At 44.0% G+C, this 13,072-nt stretch overlaps 1 protein-coding gene across 4 annotated transcripts in view; it reads left to right on the forward strand.

The window, feature by feature from the left end:
• The window catches only part of LOC311214015 (integrator complex subunit 6-like), a 37,332-nt gene extending 31,815 nt beyond the window's left edge, over window positions 1-5,517 (forward strand). For 2 of the 4 annotated variants that reach the window (XM_084294386.1, XM_084294387.1), the window contains 7 exons: window positions 417-632; window positions 1,108-1,231; window positions 1,648-1,790; window positions 1,918-2,149; window positions 2,838-3,230; window positions 4,026-4,119; window positions 4,526-5,517. In XM_084294386.1, coding sequence (XP_084150512.1) covers window positions 417-632; window positions 1,108-1,231; window positions 1,648-1,790; window positions 1,918-2,149; window positions 2,838-3,230; window positions 4,026-4,119; window positions 4,526-4,625 — 1,302 coding nt within the window. In that variant the 3' untranslated portion in view covers window positions 4,626-5,517. The remainder of the gene's footprint in view (window positions 1-416; window positions 633-1,107; window positions 1,232-1,647; window positions 1,791-1,917; window positions 2,150-2,837; window positions 3,231-4,025; window positions 4,120-4,525) is intronic. The other 2 variants (XR_014618815.1, XR_014618816.1) reach the window with 2 other exon arrangements.
• Window positions 5,518-13,072: the final 7,555 nt, after the last annotated feature.

The raw sequence follows: 13,072 nt of genomic DNA on the forward strand, positions 1-13,072 counted from the left end.
TTCATCTTGTTGCAAACCTGAGCACATAGATTGTTTCCAAAATGAAATCTGATGTTACTGTATTTGAATACGGTTTTAGGTGTAGCTTGACAGTAACCTAAGGTATCACCCTTTTCATTATTTCTTTCCTTTTAAAGATGATTTTTCAGGAGCATATAAAGTCACAGACTTGCAGCAAAATCAGGGATGTTCACAGACCACCTACTGGCATATAAATTTAGATACACTGGCTAAATATTTTTTCTGTATGCAAGCACAAGAATTTTATTCTACTTTATATCCAGTATATCCCTGGGCAGGTAGTTGAGTGGTTGGGAACTAAATTGTAGTTTTATTCTGTTCATGTACTATGTGTTTTATACTGGAAATCTGCAATGCATGCTGATTCTTTAACTCACGATGTGATTCCATTTTAGACAAAAATAGAGTCGGAACGAATAATAGGTTCAGTGGGTAAGAAAGTTCCACAAGAAATTGGAATAAAAGTGAAAAATCACTCCAGTGGCCTCTCCTTGGTACACAGTAGGGATTTTAAGCAACTGCTGCAAGGGATCACTGGGGAATCTCCACTGAGACTGGCGGAAATGAATGTTAAAGAATTTGCTGGCTTCCACATAGGACTCTTAAACAAGGTAAACATGATAGAGATCTTGCATGATTAAACAGCTGATCTGTTTTAAATGGGTAACTTTTATGGACTTAACATAGAAGAAGGAAGTAAGTACTTTTTGCTGAATTGTGAAGAATGTGCCATAGACATAAGTAGTGAGAGGAGCAAATGCAATTTTTTGCACATGTTTTTGGGACAGTTTGAAAATCCCACAGTAGTAGTCAAAGACAACTGTGATGAAAGTGACAACCTCTGCAAAAGACAGCTAAAATTGTTAGTCCAGGAATTAACCTGGTTAGTTTTAATAAAGCTGAAAGAGATAATGCTGAATTAAATCTTGTTAAAAAGGGTTGAGTCTCCTGTACCAATTAGGAAGATATGAAGTTGTTTCAGAATATTTTTTTAGCAGTTAACGTTATTACAGTTCATAGAGCAATTTCTTCGTGCATGAGAACTCATGGGTTAACTGAAAGTTACTTGTTTTATTATAAAATTAGGATTTGAAGCCACAGGCATTCAGAAATGCATATGATATTCCTCGTCGCAGTCTTCTAGATCAGCTAACTAGAATGAGAACCAATCTTCTGAAAACACACAGGCATATCGTGGGGCAGGATGAAGGTAAATTGCCACAATTATTTATTAACAGTCTGGTACAGCTACTTAATTCACCTAAGTAGTGTTTCTGTCCTCGGTGTGGGAGAGGAAGTAGACTTTGCATCCTTTGTTGGGTCAGTTGTCCTTTCCTAGATTCTAAAGGAAAAGAATGAAACTTCTGTCTTCTGTCACAAAACATGCTTGGAATTTAAAAAATAAATTTAATGGGTGAGCTTTCCTGTACAACAGGATGCAGTACATATTTTTATAGTGATGGTGAAAGCAAAGAGGGCTTTTATTTGCCTTTTGCTTTTCCTTTGTAGAGGGAAGAAATAGTGATTTCTAGTTTTGAAATGCTAACGCTTGAAATGGAAGCATATGAGGCTTGTATTTCCTTAGTTTTAAGGTAGACTAAATTTAGATACCTTGTTCTGCTGCAGACTGCCTTCACAGCGTTCCTGTTGCTCAAATGGGAAATTATCAGGAGTACTTGAAAATGATGCCTTCACCCCTTCGGGAGATTGATCCAGATCAACCAAAAAGGCTTCATACATTTGGCAATCCATTCAAACAGGATAAGAAGGTAGGAGAAGTCTTGCTGTCTGCTGTATCATTATTTGAAAACTAACTGAATTGTAACACAGAGGTAATTACTCTAGTAGTGGATTGATGAAGTAATTATTTTTTACTTAAAAAAAATGTCTTTTCAGGGTATGATGATAGATGAAGCAGATGAATTTGTTGCTGGGCCTCAGAATAAGATCAAGCGTCCTGGAGAGCCCAACACTCCAGCATCACTAAAGAGAAGGCGCAGCATGTCACCGCTATTGCGACGGCCACAGTCACCACCTGTTGTGACAAACCATGTTGGTGGGAAAGGGCCACCCTGTGCTGCTGGATCTCCATCATATCTGAACCTCAAAGGCATGCCAACAAACAAAGGTATGTTGGAGTTGTTGTAGTACAGGAGCTTGTGTGGTCATAAGTGGAAATGTGTGCAAAAAATAAAAGGTCTCTGTGCTTTCTGTATTAATTCAAAAGGACACATAAGTTTTAGAGTTAATTAGGACTGAATTTCTTTGGTCGGCTTAGGCAAACAGGCTGGTGCTATAGCTAACGAAGTCCTGAATGAGCAGTAATTTTGAACTGTTTTTAAAAAGTGCTGAAACCTTTCACCACGATGGTTTGGAGGTAGCAAGGATTTCATTTCAGCTTTTAGTTCTCACCTGTGTGTTCTATAGTGGGGAAGGGAGAAGTGGGAAGGAAAGTGTAAAAAAAAAAAAAAAAAAAAAAAAAAAAAAAAAAGTTACCCACCTGTTGCAGCAGAGTCAAAAGAAAAATTTGGGGAAAAACTGGGGGAAGGAGGGGAAACTTTAGTTTACTTGGAAGTCATAACACTGAAATGGGAATACAGAAAATAACTTCACAACAGTCATATGAAACAGTAGCAGTCCAAAAGGAGGTATTCCTTTGGTTGTATCAAAGGGTGAATAAAACTACTGAAGTGATCTGACAGTGCTGAGTAACTCTCTACACAGTGCTTTAAACAAGAACGGATGCAGAATAATTCCCTTCTGTGTTTTTGACACTACCGTTATGCACTACTAAGATACATCTTCTTCATTTTCAGACACTGGTAACAGTATTGTCCAAGATGGTAATGGAGAGAAGAAAGCAGAAAATTGTCAGTTGCTGGAAAAGCAAATTGATGGCTTGTCTGTGCAAATGGCTTCTTCAGTTCCAGCTGTTATGGGAGAAGATGAAATGTTACCCAATGACTTAGACTCCCTACCTGATGAGTTCAATTGCTTAAATGAAGATGGCTTGGATCATAAACCTGGTACCAATGCACTTGTTCGAGGGCCTCTAAATTACAGTGTGGCCGGAGATGACCAAAAACGGGTGATGGAGTCTACTTCTGAATCCGTGCCAAATTCATTTAAAATAACACCTACGATGTTGGAGGGAAGCAATGCTGATATCAAAATTAGAGTGATGAAAGAGGTTCGCAAACCTGGAAGAAGTAAGTTCTTTATTAGTATATTAAAAATAGGCTAGGGATATAGAAGACTGTTCTTGAAATGAGGATCTATTTTGAAAATAAAACTGCAGATTTTGAATGATTTTTGATTACTTGTGTATGAGTAGTGGAAGAACAAGCAAGTAAATACATGTATTCACAGTCCGACTTCATATCCTTACTGTACTTACTGCAGCACTCTTAAGCAGGCTTAGTCACAGTGCCATTCATGTTTTCATAGTTGGTTCAGATAAGAAAATACAGAAATCAATGAAAAAATACCAGTTTCAGATCTAATGTGTCCAGTTTCTTCTTTTGCACTACTTTTTTTTTTTTTTTTTAACTTTATACAAGACAATCATATTAATTGTGCTCATGCTCCACATAGATTAATCATCTTACAAAGAGTAATTATCTTAAACCTCTGCTTTCAGAAATGACAGCTCTAGGTTGAAACATGGCATGGTATCCCTTTGTTTGTATTAACTGCTAATCATGGCAGTGTGTTTGTGGAGGTACAAGGCTTCTCTGCTGATTAAACCTAGACTGCATTTTCTAGGGCAGGTGTTTCTAGATACTGCTCTTTTAAGAGAACAAAATCCTTCAGTGCTGCATTTGAATACCAGCTAATCAATATCACTTCAAATTATTGGTATGCTGGCTTTTTTCTTGTCTTACGTGCATTACTGTATACAGAAATGGGAAACTCTAGGTTTTGTTATTTTTCCTTTGTTAAGATTTATTGAAAATGCATTTGCAAGATCTGTTTCTAATATCTGTTTGGATTTTTTCTTCAAGATTATGAAAAAATCTTCTCTCTTCTTGAGGAGGTACAAGGACCTATGGAAATTCAGAAGTATTTCATTGAATTTGCTATAAAGGAAGCAGCAAGGTTTGTATAGAAATAAGTGATTCAGAGTTAAATGCTAACTTTGTTCATGATAGTAAATCTTAATCTTTTCCAAAACAAATACGTTGTTTTGACATACTTAAATTATTACAGTTCTAGTGGTCAAACTGCCATTGTATTTTCTGGAGTAAATGGTCGTTACCTAGAGTTGAAATGTGAATTAGAAAGATGGGTGGTTATGGAAGAAAGAGCCAGAATTTGCCTGGGTTGGGGAAAGATGGCTCTATCAAATTAAATTTGCCATTCTGATGTCAGAAATGAAGGAAGCTCTTCCATGCTGGAAACAGAGAGCCTCTGGTAATACTGTTTGTCATGGCAAAATAATACTGAGTTATTTAACTGTTATTTTTGGAAGAAAAAATGAAATTACTTCCCTTCTCTTCCCTAGGTTTAAAAAACGTGTCTTAATACAACACTTAGAGAGAATACTAGAGGAACTAGAGTTCAACAGCCTACCCAACAGAGTTAATCATGTCAACAGTAGATAATAGTGTACCAGCCAGAGGAATACGGACCAGGAATGAGTTTGCTGTGCCACAGAAGAGTGGAAGAGGATGTAGCTGTTGCCCTCACCATCTTGGCAGTCAAGTGATTTTACTGTCAGAGTCTGAGAAGAAGCAGTGGAGCTTTAACTTTACGAACCTCTATCGGCAGAAGCTGGGCTATAACCTTAAGGATTTGCTATGAAAGGTGTGGCTTTTTTCCTGTGGAGGGTGCTATTTGCTCAACAGGCTGAAGAAAATAACCATTGCTGCCCCTCCTGCAGGTGATGAGAATTTACTCATTTGAACACTGTCATTAGACATTTTACGTGCTATAGGCAGCAGATTGCACTAAAATGGGGCACTGTCAAATGCACACACTGTCTGCATCGTGGAGAGATCCCGTGTGTTCCCCCCCAAATAAAACCTCCCAGAAACACCTGCACTGGTAATATTGCATGTTGCCACCACAGAGACAAGGGTCTTGTTCCCGAGAACTGCTAGCCATGCCTTTAAACTTGAGATTCAGTGTAGATTGAGAGTAAAGAAACTGCTATTGTGTTAATGAAAGCTAAAGACAGCCCTGTGACTGTTACCACCTGATGGTCACTAAACAATCTACCTCAGACTCTCTTCTGTTTTGTCTACAGACATTATGAAAGTGCACCTGAGGCTTCCCAGGTCCCCGACTTCAGTTCTCTTTCATCCTGTGAGGAGGACGGAGATTCTTCAGGTGGCCTTGGCACACGCTGTGCTTTGGAAGCACTAAAAGGAAACGCTTTTAAAAACGTGTATTTTAATGTTCATACAAAAGAGATTATTTTGAACAGTATTGTTACCAGATCACTAATTTGATATTTTAACTGTATAAATTTTTTGGAACATATGTATATATAAAATAAACCATTTTATTAATTTTTAATAAGTGCTAATCTGAGGAGTCTGTAGCGGGCAGCGTTGAAGTCCTCGAATTGTCTGGTACCAACAGACCGCTAATATTTTTTGTGAAACCAGTCTGCATACCCTCAAACTCCACTTATGGTAATAGCTGCAGAATATGTTTGTACTTACCTCCTAGTAGCATGCACCCTGGAGCACCTGCCTCATCAGTCAGCTCAGCCTGTGCAGGGTGTACATTTTTGCTCCAAGGCGAAAGTATTAAAGGCACCAAGTTCCAGCTTACCAAATCCTTGGTTACCTGAGTTAATATCCTCTCCTCCGTTCCTCTTACTCTTTTGTTCAAAGGTAATGTTGTGTATCACAGAACATGCAACGAAGACTGAAGCACCTGCACGTAATTAATTTTTTTCTTTTTAAACAGTAATATGCCAGTAGTAAGTGGCTCTTCAGATAATTTTATTTTCAGTTGTTATCATTTAAAAACATCCTCCTGTTCCTTTAACAGCTTTGTTTTAAAAGACAGGTTGAAGTTGTGCTCGTGTTAACAAGCTCTTTACAAAGTACTGCGAATATCCTAAGGATTCCACTTGACCAGCCAGCAGAAGAGGCAGGAAAACAGATTTAAGTTGATGGCCTGAACTTCTGTTCCTATTAGTATTTTTAGTACTAGCCAGCCTGTGAGATGTCTTTTCCTTCTCCTGTGAAGCAGTGGCCTTGTCTTTCTGGAAGAGGTAGTTTGACCATTGGAATTACACCAGTGAGATTCAAGAAGGAAATAAAATCCAAAAGCAGCATATCTTTGTTATGATGTTAAGTGAAAAAGTGACACACGGAAAGAAGTTGTTATAAACATTTCTGAACTCTTCTCTTAGCAGTAATGTACTCATCTGTACAGCTGAACATACTTAAAAACACAGTAATCCCTTGGAATACAGTGATACAAAGGACGATTCATCCCGTCAGGATCATTACACGGCAGCTGTATGTCACCACAATACACCTCTCTTGCCTAATGGTGGACTTGTAAGAGGGAATTTATTTACAGTAGGTCAGGTATACTGTGTGTACGTGGTTTTGAAATGCCAGGTTATGTGCATAGAATTGCCTGTAATACACTATTTTTTAAATAGGTGGTGGTAAGAGGAGACAGCTTTCTTCCAGTTGATTCTTACTTAAGTTTCTTTCCTGATTCCAGAGGCACTCACTTGATCATGGTGTGCCTGAGCAGGGGCTGTGACCTTGTTAGTATCTAAACCTACTCATCTGACGTAGTACAGCTGTCTGCTAAATTAGCTACAGGAAGATGGGGACTTTTATTCACTTGTTTGGAAGCTTATACATCAGAAAATGAACAGGAACTGCAAAACAATCTGTTCAACTCAGTTCTCTCTTACCTCACTATTGTTTTATCTGGATAAATTGAATTTGGATTAGAACAGCGGAGGGAAAAGATGCCTTACACTGAACTGGATGTGAGTCTTCGTGGGAAGAAAGCAAGACATCTTTGCAGACTGCCAATGAAAAGATGAAGAAAAATGAGTGGAATAAATCTGAGTGCATGTAGTCCTGCATCCCAAATGGAGCATAGAAGGAACGTTGCTTGATTAGAAAGCCAATGGATGCTTCGTGCCTGTGTTAAGGAGAATATTAACAGATACAATTCTTTGTAAGACAAGTGGCCGTGCTTGGTGTGGGTAGCAAATGCATTGGAAAAGGTACAGCCACAAGTTTTGAATGGCACAGTTCACTAGGTGTTATCCTGCTGTCAGGCCTTTCCTCTTGTGGGTGGAGACCATGACCCATGAAGCAAGAGCTGCATTACTGAGAGCGTGTTTGTAAGACAGAGCAGTCTGAGCACCAGGAGTGTTTCTGCACAGGGTCAGGGAATGGCACAGACTGGCAAATACATATGTACGTGTAGATGGAATATGGGATGCTGTATGTGTTTTGCTCAAACTGAAATTTTTTTGAGCCCTTATGCAAAGTTAAAATAATACAGCACAGTTAAACTGTCCAGATAGCAGTGTGTATTCTGCTTTTTCTGTCTCTTTTGACTCTAACTGGGCATCCTCAGTGCTTATTATCTTTAGTTTTCTCTTGTAAACTGAAGGAGTTTTCCTCTTTCCTAAAGTGAGCCCATAGCCTTGTAGCTCCTAGGGTCCAGTCGGTTGGAAGATCTCTGTTAGGTGCTGCTGTTCCTAATTCACGTGCTGTACGTTTATGATGTGCAGGAGTGTATTTTTGCCTAGCCAGCATCAGAAAATGATTGTCATCTTCCAAAATAAATGCCAGGGGGGCTGTAACTCTGCTGTTTGTGTTTGCAGTTGCCGAGCAATTTCCTATCTTCTTTTCTCTTCCTGTGTCTGCTCCTGCAAGGGGTGGAAAAGATTTTTTTTTTTTTCCCCCCTGGTAATTTTCTCAAGGTCTTGCCTCTAAACTGGCTGTAATTGCAGTGAGGTAGGGTGCTGCATTTGGTTTTGTCTGTTCTTTGATACCTATTAGGAAACTTTAGATAGAAAAATAAGACTAGATATGGATTGGGTAACGGAAGCAAACTGTAAAGCTGAACTATACTGCTTCGTACCAGCCAGCATGGCAATACCACACCTTTAGCAAATGCAGCACTCCTCTTGAAGATATTGCAACCTCAGTAAGCTGAAAACAAGGCCAAAGACACCTCAGAAATGATCTGGCAGAAGCGATGGTTGGCAGAGAACTGAAGGAAGGATGGTAGTCGCTGGATTTAAAAGGAGCTGCTGCTTTCACGACTGCAAAAACGAGCTGAAGTCTGCCCTAACTGGAAAAGGAAGAAATTGGAGAAGGATAATGCTTTGGGATTTAGGAAAAACTTGTGGTCTGCAGGAATTGTTAACTTGGACTATTAAATCTGAACCTTGTGATCAGTGTTTTTAACTGTTTTAGACTGGCATTTCAGGTAGGGAAGACTAAACCAAAGAGACCGGATGAATCTGATTTTCCCCATGTTTCCAATTCAGCTGCAACTTGGCATATGGTTGCATCCTTGAAAGGAGACTGCTGGCTTGGCTTTAGTAGTGATGTTTTTCTTTTCTCGCTCTGTGTTGACAATGCTTGCGACTGTTTCTTAGTAGTGGCTAACCAGCACCGCAGTTTTGCAAGAGCTCTGTTGTTACCCACCAAGTAGAGAGCCGTGGGTAGGGGGTTCTGGTGGAGTCAGTGGGACAGGCAGCGTGCCTTGCGTGCTGTGAAAGCTGCTTCCATTTGATCTGGTTTTGCACTTCAGAGCTTTTGCTTAAGAAGCCTGTGAGGCAGTTCTCAGGCCGGGAGTGCAAATCTGGTACCGTCAGCAGCCGGTTATTCAGAGTTCAGAAAAAGAACATGCCACGGAAGAAGTTGCACTGTTCGTACAGCCTTGTGGTCAGCTCGGTGGAGAATGTTTTCAGATGTGGTAAAAGAAGAGCTGCATATGCCTGCCCTGGGTAGACAGCCATGTGGGTTTGCCTGGAACGGGGACTGTGTGATACCATGTAAAGGAAACAGTATGAGCCTTCAACGTGAGCTGGAAAGCTACTAAAGAAGGTGCCTTTTCTAAGCTTTTGCACCTGAATTGAAGCTGATACACAATTCATGGTGAAGTTGAATAGTTTGATCTGGGAAGCGCAGTGGAACGGAAACCCCCAATCAGATTTTCGCTGCAGATTTATCTGTTTTCTGAGAGCTTGGGGAAATTTCATGTCTACATTTGCAATGGAAGTTTCATGGATATTTTTGATTTCCTGGATCTGCTCCAACAGCAGTGGAAGTAGCCGGATCCCTGGTGTTTATACATGCTTGCTGTCATTTTGATCCCCATCATTCCTCTGATGCAAGCAGACTTGCGAGACGTCCCCAAAAATGCTGAGCACCTCTGGCAGTGTTCTGTGTACTGGTGCCCCACTCACCAGTGATGAGCAGCTGCTAGGAGCGTGCCCCGCTTGTAAAATACTCACTGCCTCACAGGACAGTGGAAGGGAGGAGGGTTTTGTAAAGCAGTTTGGTCGTTAAAAGGGCACAGCTTGTTCCGTGTGGTCCGCCTGTTTCTTGTCACTCTGTCAAAGTACGTGCATATTTTAATGTTATATTTTATTTGTAAATATTTAATACGTAGAACATATCAAAGAGATGTGCAGTCCTTTGGAAAGGGCGGATTTGGAAAGCTTCCCCTCTTGCTTCATCTCGCAGCTGTGCGGAGAAGGAAGCGAGGCTGCGCTCAGGTCTTCTGCAGGGAGGGACAGCTCGGAGCCATCCCGCTGAGCGCGGGGAGCTTTGGGTATGTGACAGGCAACCAGAGCTAGGTTTTGGCTGGGTTTGTGGAAACGCACGGACTGTTTCCTGAGGTGGTGGTGGCGTGAGCCGTTACTGTGTGCACAACTTGGGAAGCTTAGGAACTTGTCGGTCGGTATAATTGGGTTTTGACAGCAGAACGCAGAAGACCTAGCGGTTTTCATTGCCGTAGTAGCTGCCTGATCTCTTGGTAATGGGTGCCTCAGGATTCCAGGGTGCTTTTGTAAGTTGGATGGAAATAAAATGAGCGTTCCTCCCCAAGACTAGCAAGCGATAAATTTTTTGCTGATTGCAGATGGTTATAATGCAGCTGCTTGACTGTGGCATCCCAGACATGGAAAAATAACATTAGTTCTTCAGGCTAATTTCTGGTCCATGCAGCGTATTAAAATCCTTCACGCACAGCTGGCACGTTTAGCTTTGATTATGTTGTTTAAGTGGCTGGTCTGAGAGCAGCCTGGATCCCAGTTGCTTGCAGAATTTGGAAATGGGATTGTTCCAATTCATCTGCGGTTGGGTATTTTGGACAAACTATCTCGAGCACTTGTAGGGCTGCTAATTAGTGTTGTGGCACTCCTCTGAGAGTGTCTTTAAAGATGGATGGAGGGACTTACCCAAAGTCACACAGTGTCTCACTAGCAAAGATGGTTATAAAATCCATGCCCTAATTTGGTCTTGTACGCTGAACTTTCTCTGGTGTTGGAAATCCCACCACAAAGCAGCCTGCTGGCTGCTGGGCTCGTGTTGTCGGTGGGCTCCTCCCCACAGCCTTGCTGTGTGCTGGCCGTGTGCTTCAGGAGCTGGAGAACAGTGGGAGCTCAAAAAGAGGCCGGGAGGAGGCTGTGGAGATGTCGCCAAAGCCCATAGGTGCTGGGGATGTTACTGCCGCCTCTTCAAACTGGAGTTCTGGTTTCTGACCTGAGCTGCTCTGCACCTTGTCTTTCTCAGCTGTCGCAGAAGTGTGTTTTAAATTCCTCTGGCGTGCCCAGATTCAGGGCTCTTCCCTCTGCCAACAAGTGGGCCGGGTGTGGAAGTCATTAGTGGCAGAGGAGGTGGGGGCCTGCCCCCGGAGCGGGTGAGATGGGGCGAGGGAAACCAGGCTGCCTCCTTCCTGGGGACGGGCAGTGTTCCCCTGAGGTAAAGCTGGTGAGTCCCGGCCGGGCTGTGAAAGGAAACTGCTGCTGGGTAGGTTGGGGGATGGCTTCTTCCAGAAGTGCATGCAACAGGGCCCCGAGGAGGCTCTGACTTCACGGGACTGCTCTTGTCACGGTAGGAAACCGGTAGGGGGTTGAAAATGCCCCTTAAAGCTTTGCCCTGTTCATCCTTGGATACGAATGTGCGGAACGGGAGCTCCTCAGGAGGCAGAAACCTGAGCCCAGGCTGCATCTTGGGGGAGGCCCTTGGCACGATCTCAGCTTGGGGCTGGGGTCAGTGCTTGGCGAGCGGGGTGTGTGTGGTGCTGGGCACCCGGCCTCCTCTCTGCGCCTCTGTAGCCACATCTGCAATGACTCACCTCGTTTTTCTCAGTGCTCCTGTCTTAACTTGTGTGGTAGCTGATCCCTGCTGAGTGTCCCAGGGCTGCTGGGCACATCGTGGTGTTGAGGCTCATTTTTAGCCCTTCGAAGCTCCGCAGTTACCTCTTGCGTGTGAGAAGCAAGGGCAGAGAGGAGAAAGCCTTGCAGGCTGTTCCTGATCAGGTATGCTGGAAGAAATGAGCTCTGTTTGCATTGGAGGGGAGGTTGTGTGGCCTTTTTTCTCTCCCCTCCCTGCCCTCTGTGCTGCGCAGGGAGCTGCTGCCTTCCTGCAGGGCTGCCCTCAATGCGGCTGAGCCCACACGGCTGCTGTGGGGAAGCGAGGAAGCCTCGAGGGGGTTTTGCGAGCTGATTTTTGGCATGTCTGCTGACCTGTCTCCTCCAAAACCGCTCTTTGAGGCAAGCGTCTGTTTTCTGCACTTGCGTGCGCAGGACAAGGGAATAAATCACCACCTCAGCACTTTCGGCTGGCTGGGCACTCGTTAGTTCCTGCACTGCAGCAGGGACCCCCCGAGGCACAGAGAATGCTGGCCTGGGCCTTGCAGGATGTCCAGGCTGGCCTTGTGGGGCTGGCCCTCAGCTTCTCTAAAACACGCGGATGAAAAACCTTGGAGGGGGAAGGGGGAATTTTTTCTTTTAAAGCTGGAGCGAAGTCCTCCCGCAGCGTGCTGTGCCTCCGGCTAATCCCCGGGAAACTGGTGCAGCAGCAGCAGCAAGGGCAGGGAGGGCACTGCCAGCACCAGGCGCTCCGTCCGGCCCCGAAACGTGAGGGAAAAGTGAGCTGGGTCCCCGTGGGGGGGCTGGGGGTTCCCTTGGCCCGCTGGCCTGGGACAAACCCCTGCTGTGTTCATCCAGATTTCACCCTTTCTTCCCCTCCTTCCCTTGAAAATGGCCTGATAAGCTGTGACACCGCAAAGCCTGGGCCCCTGCCAAGGCGCCCTGGGGCTGTGTCCTGACAGACGTTCCTGCTTGCCCTGCCAGGCTCCTGGCCGCCTCGCTGCTTCGTGAACGCCCACTTGCCTTTCCTTGGCTGGAAAAAGGATTAAGTGAGCAGGACGGGAAAATTAATTAGCTGCCATTTTAAGGATATAGCTTTTTGTTGCAGTCCAAAGTGTTTCGAAATGACATCGTGTCACTGAGACCAATGTGGGACTGATTAAAAGGCTTTTACCTGCTCGAGCACCGCATTTATTCACGCTGTGGTTCTCCCCCAGGTGATTACAGCTTCAAGGTGAACCTCAAGGCCAAGCCAGCCAAGGGGACTTTTGCCTTCACTACCAGCTCTGGCTGAGGAAAGCTGGTACCGAAGTTTTCTGATTGTTTAAAGGTTCAAAATAGGTTCTCTGGGGCCCTTCCCCTCCACGCAGGCATGGGCTGGGGACAGCAGGGAAGCGCTGCAGGCTCCTTGTCCCCCTGGGGCCAGAGGGGCTTCCCAAAGCATGGGAAGTGAGAGCAGGAGGCCAAAAATCATTTCAGAGCAGAAAGTGCTTGCCATTTCCTGTGTTCTCCAGGGCCAGAGCTGTGCCTGTGCTTGTGAGCTTCTGGGAAGGGGTGGTTGGCCTCCAGCTTTCACCAGAAGGCTTCAGCCAGAGCTCTGCAGCAGCAGGGAGAAGGCACACCTGGGCCTTCAGAGCAGCACTGACTGAGCTCACGGCTGTATTTTGCTTCCCTGTACTGCAGGCAGCTCCAGTGCGCTCCATCTCTGGAGCTGCACAGATG

Source organism: Netta rufina (assembly GCF_964035555.1).
Source record: "Netta rufina genome assembly, chromosome: 12".
NCBI lineage: Eukaryota > Metazoa > Chordata > Aves > Anseriformes > Anatidae > Netta > Netta rufina.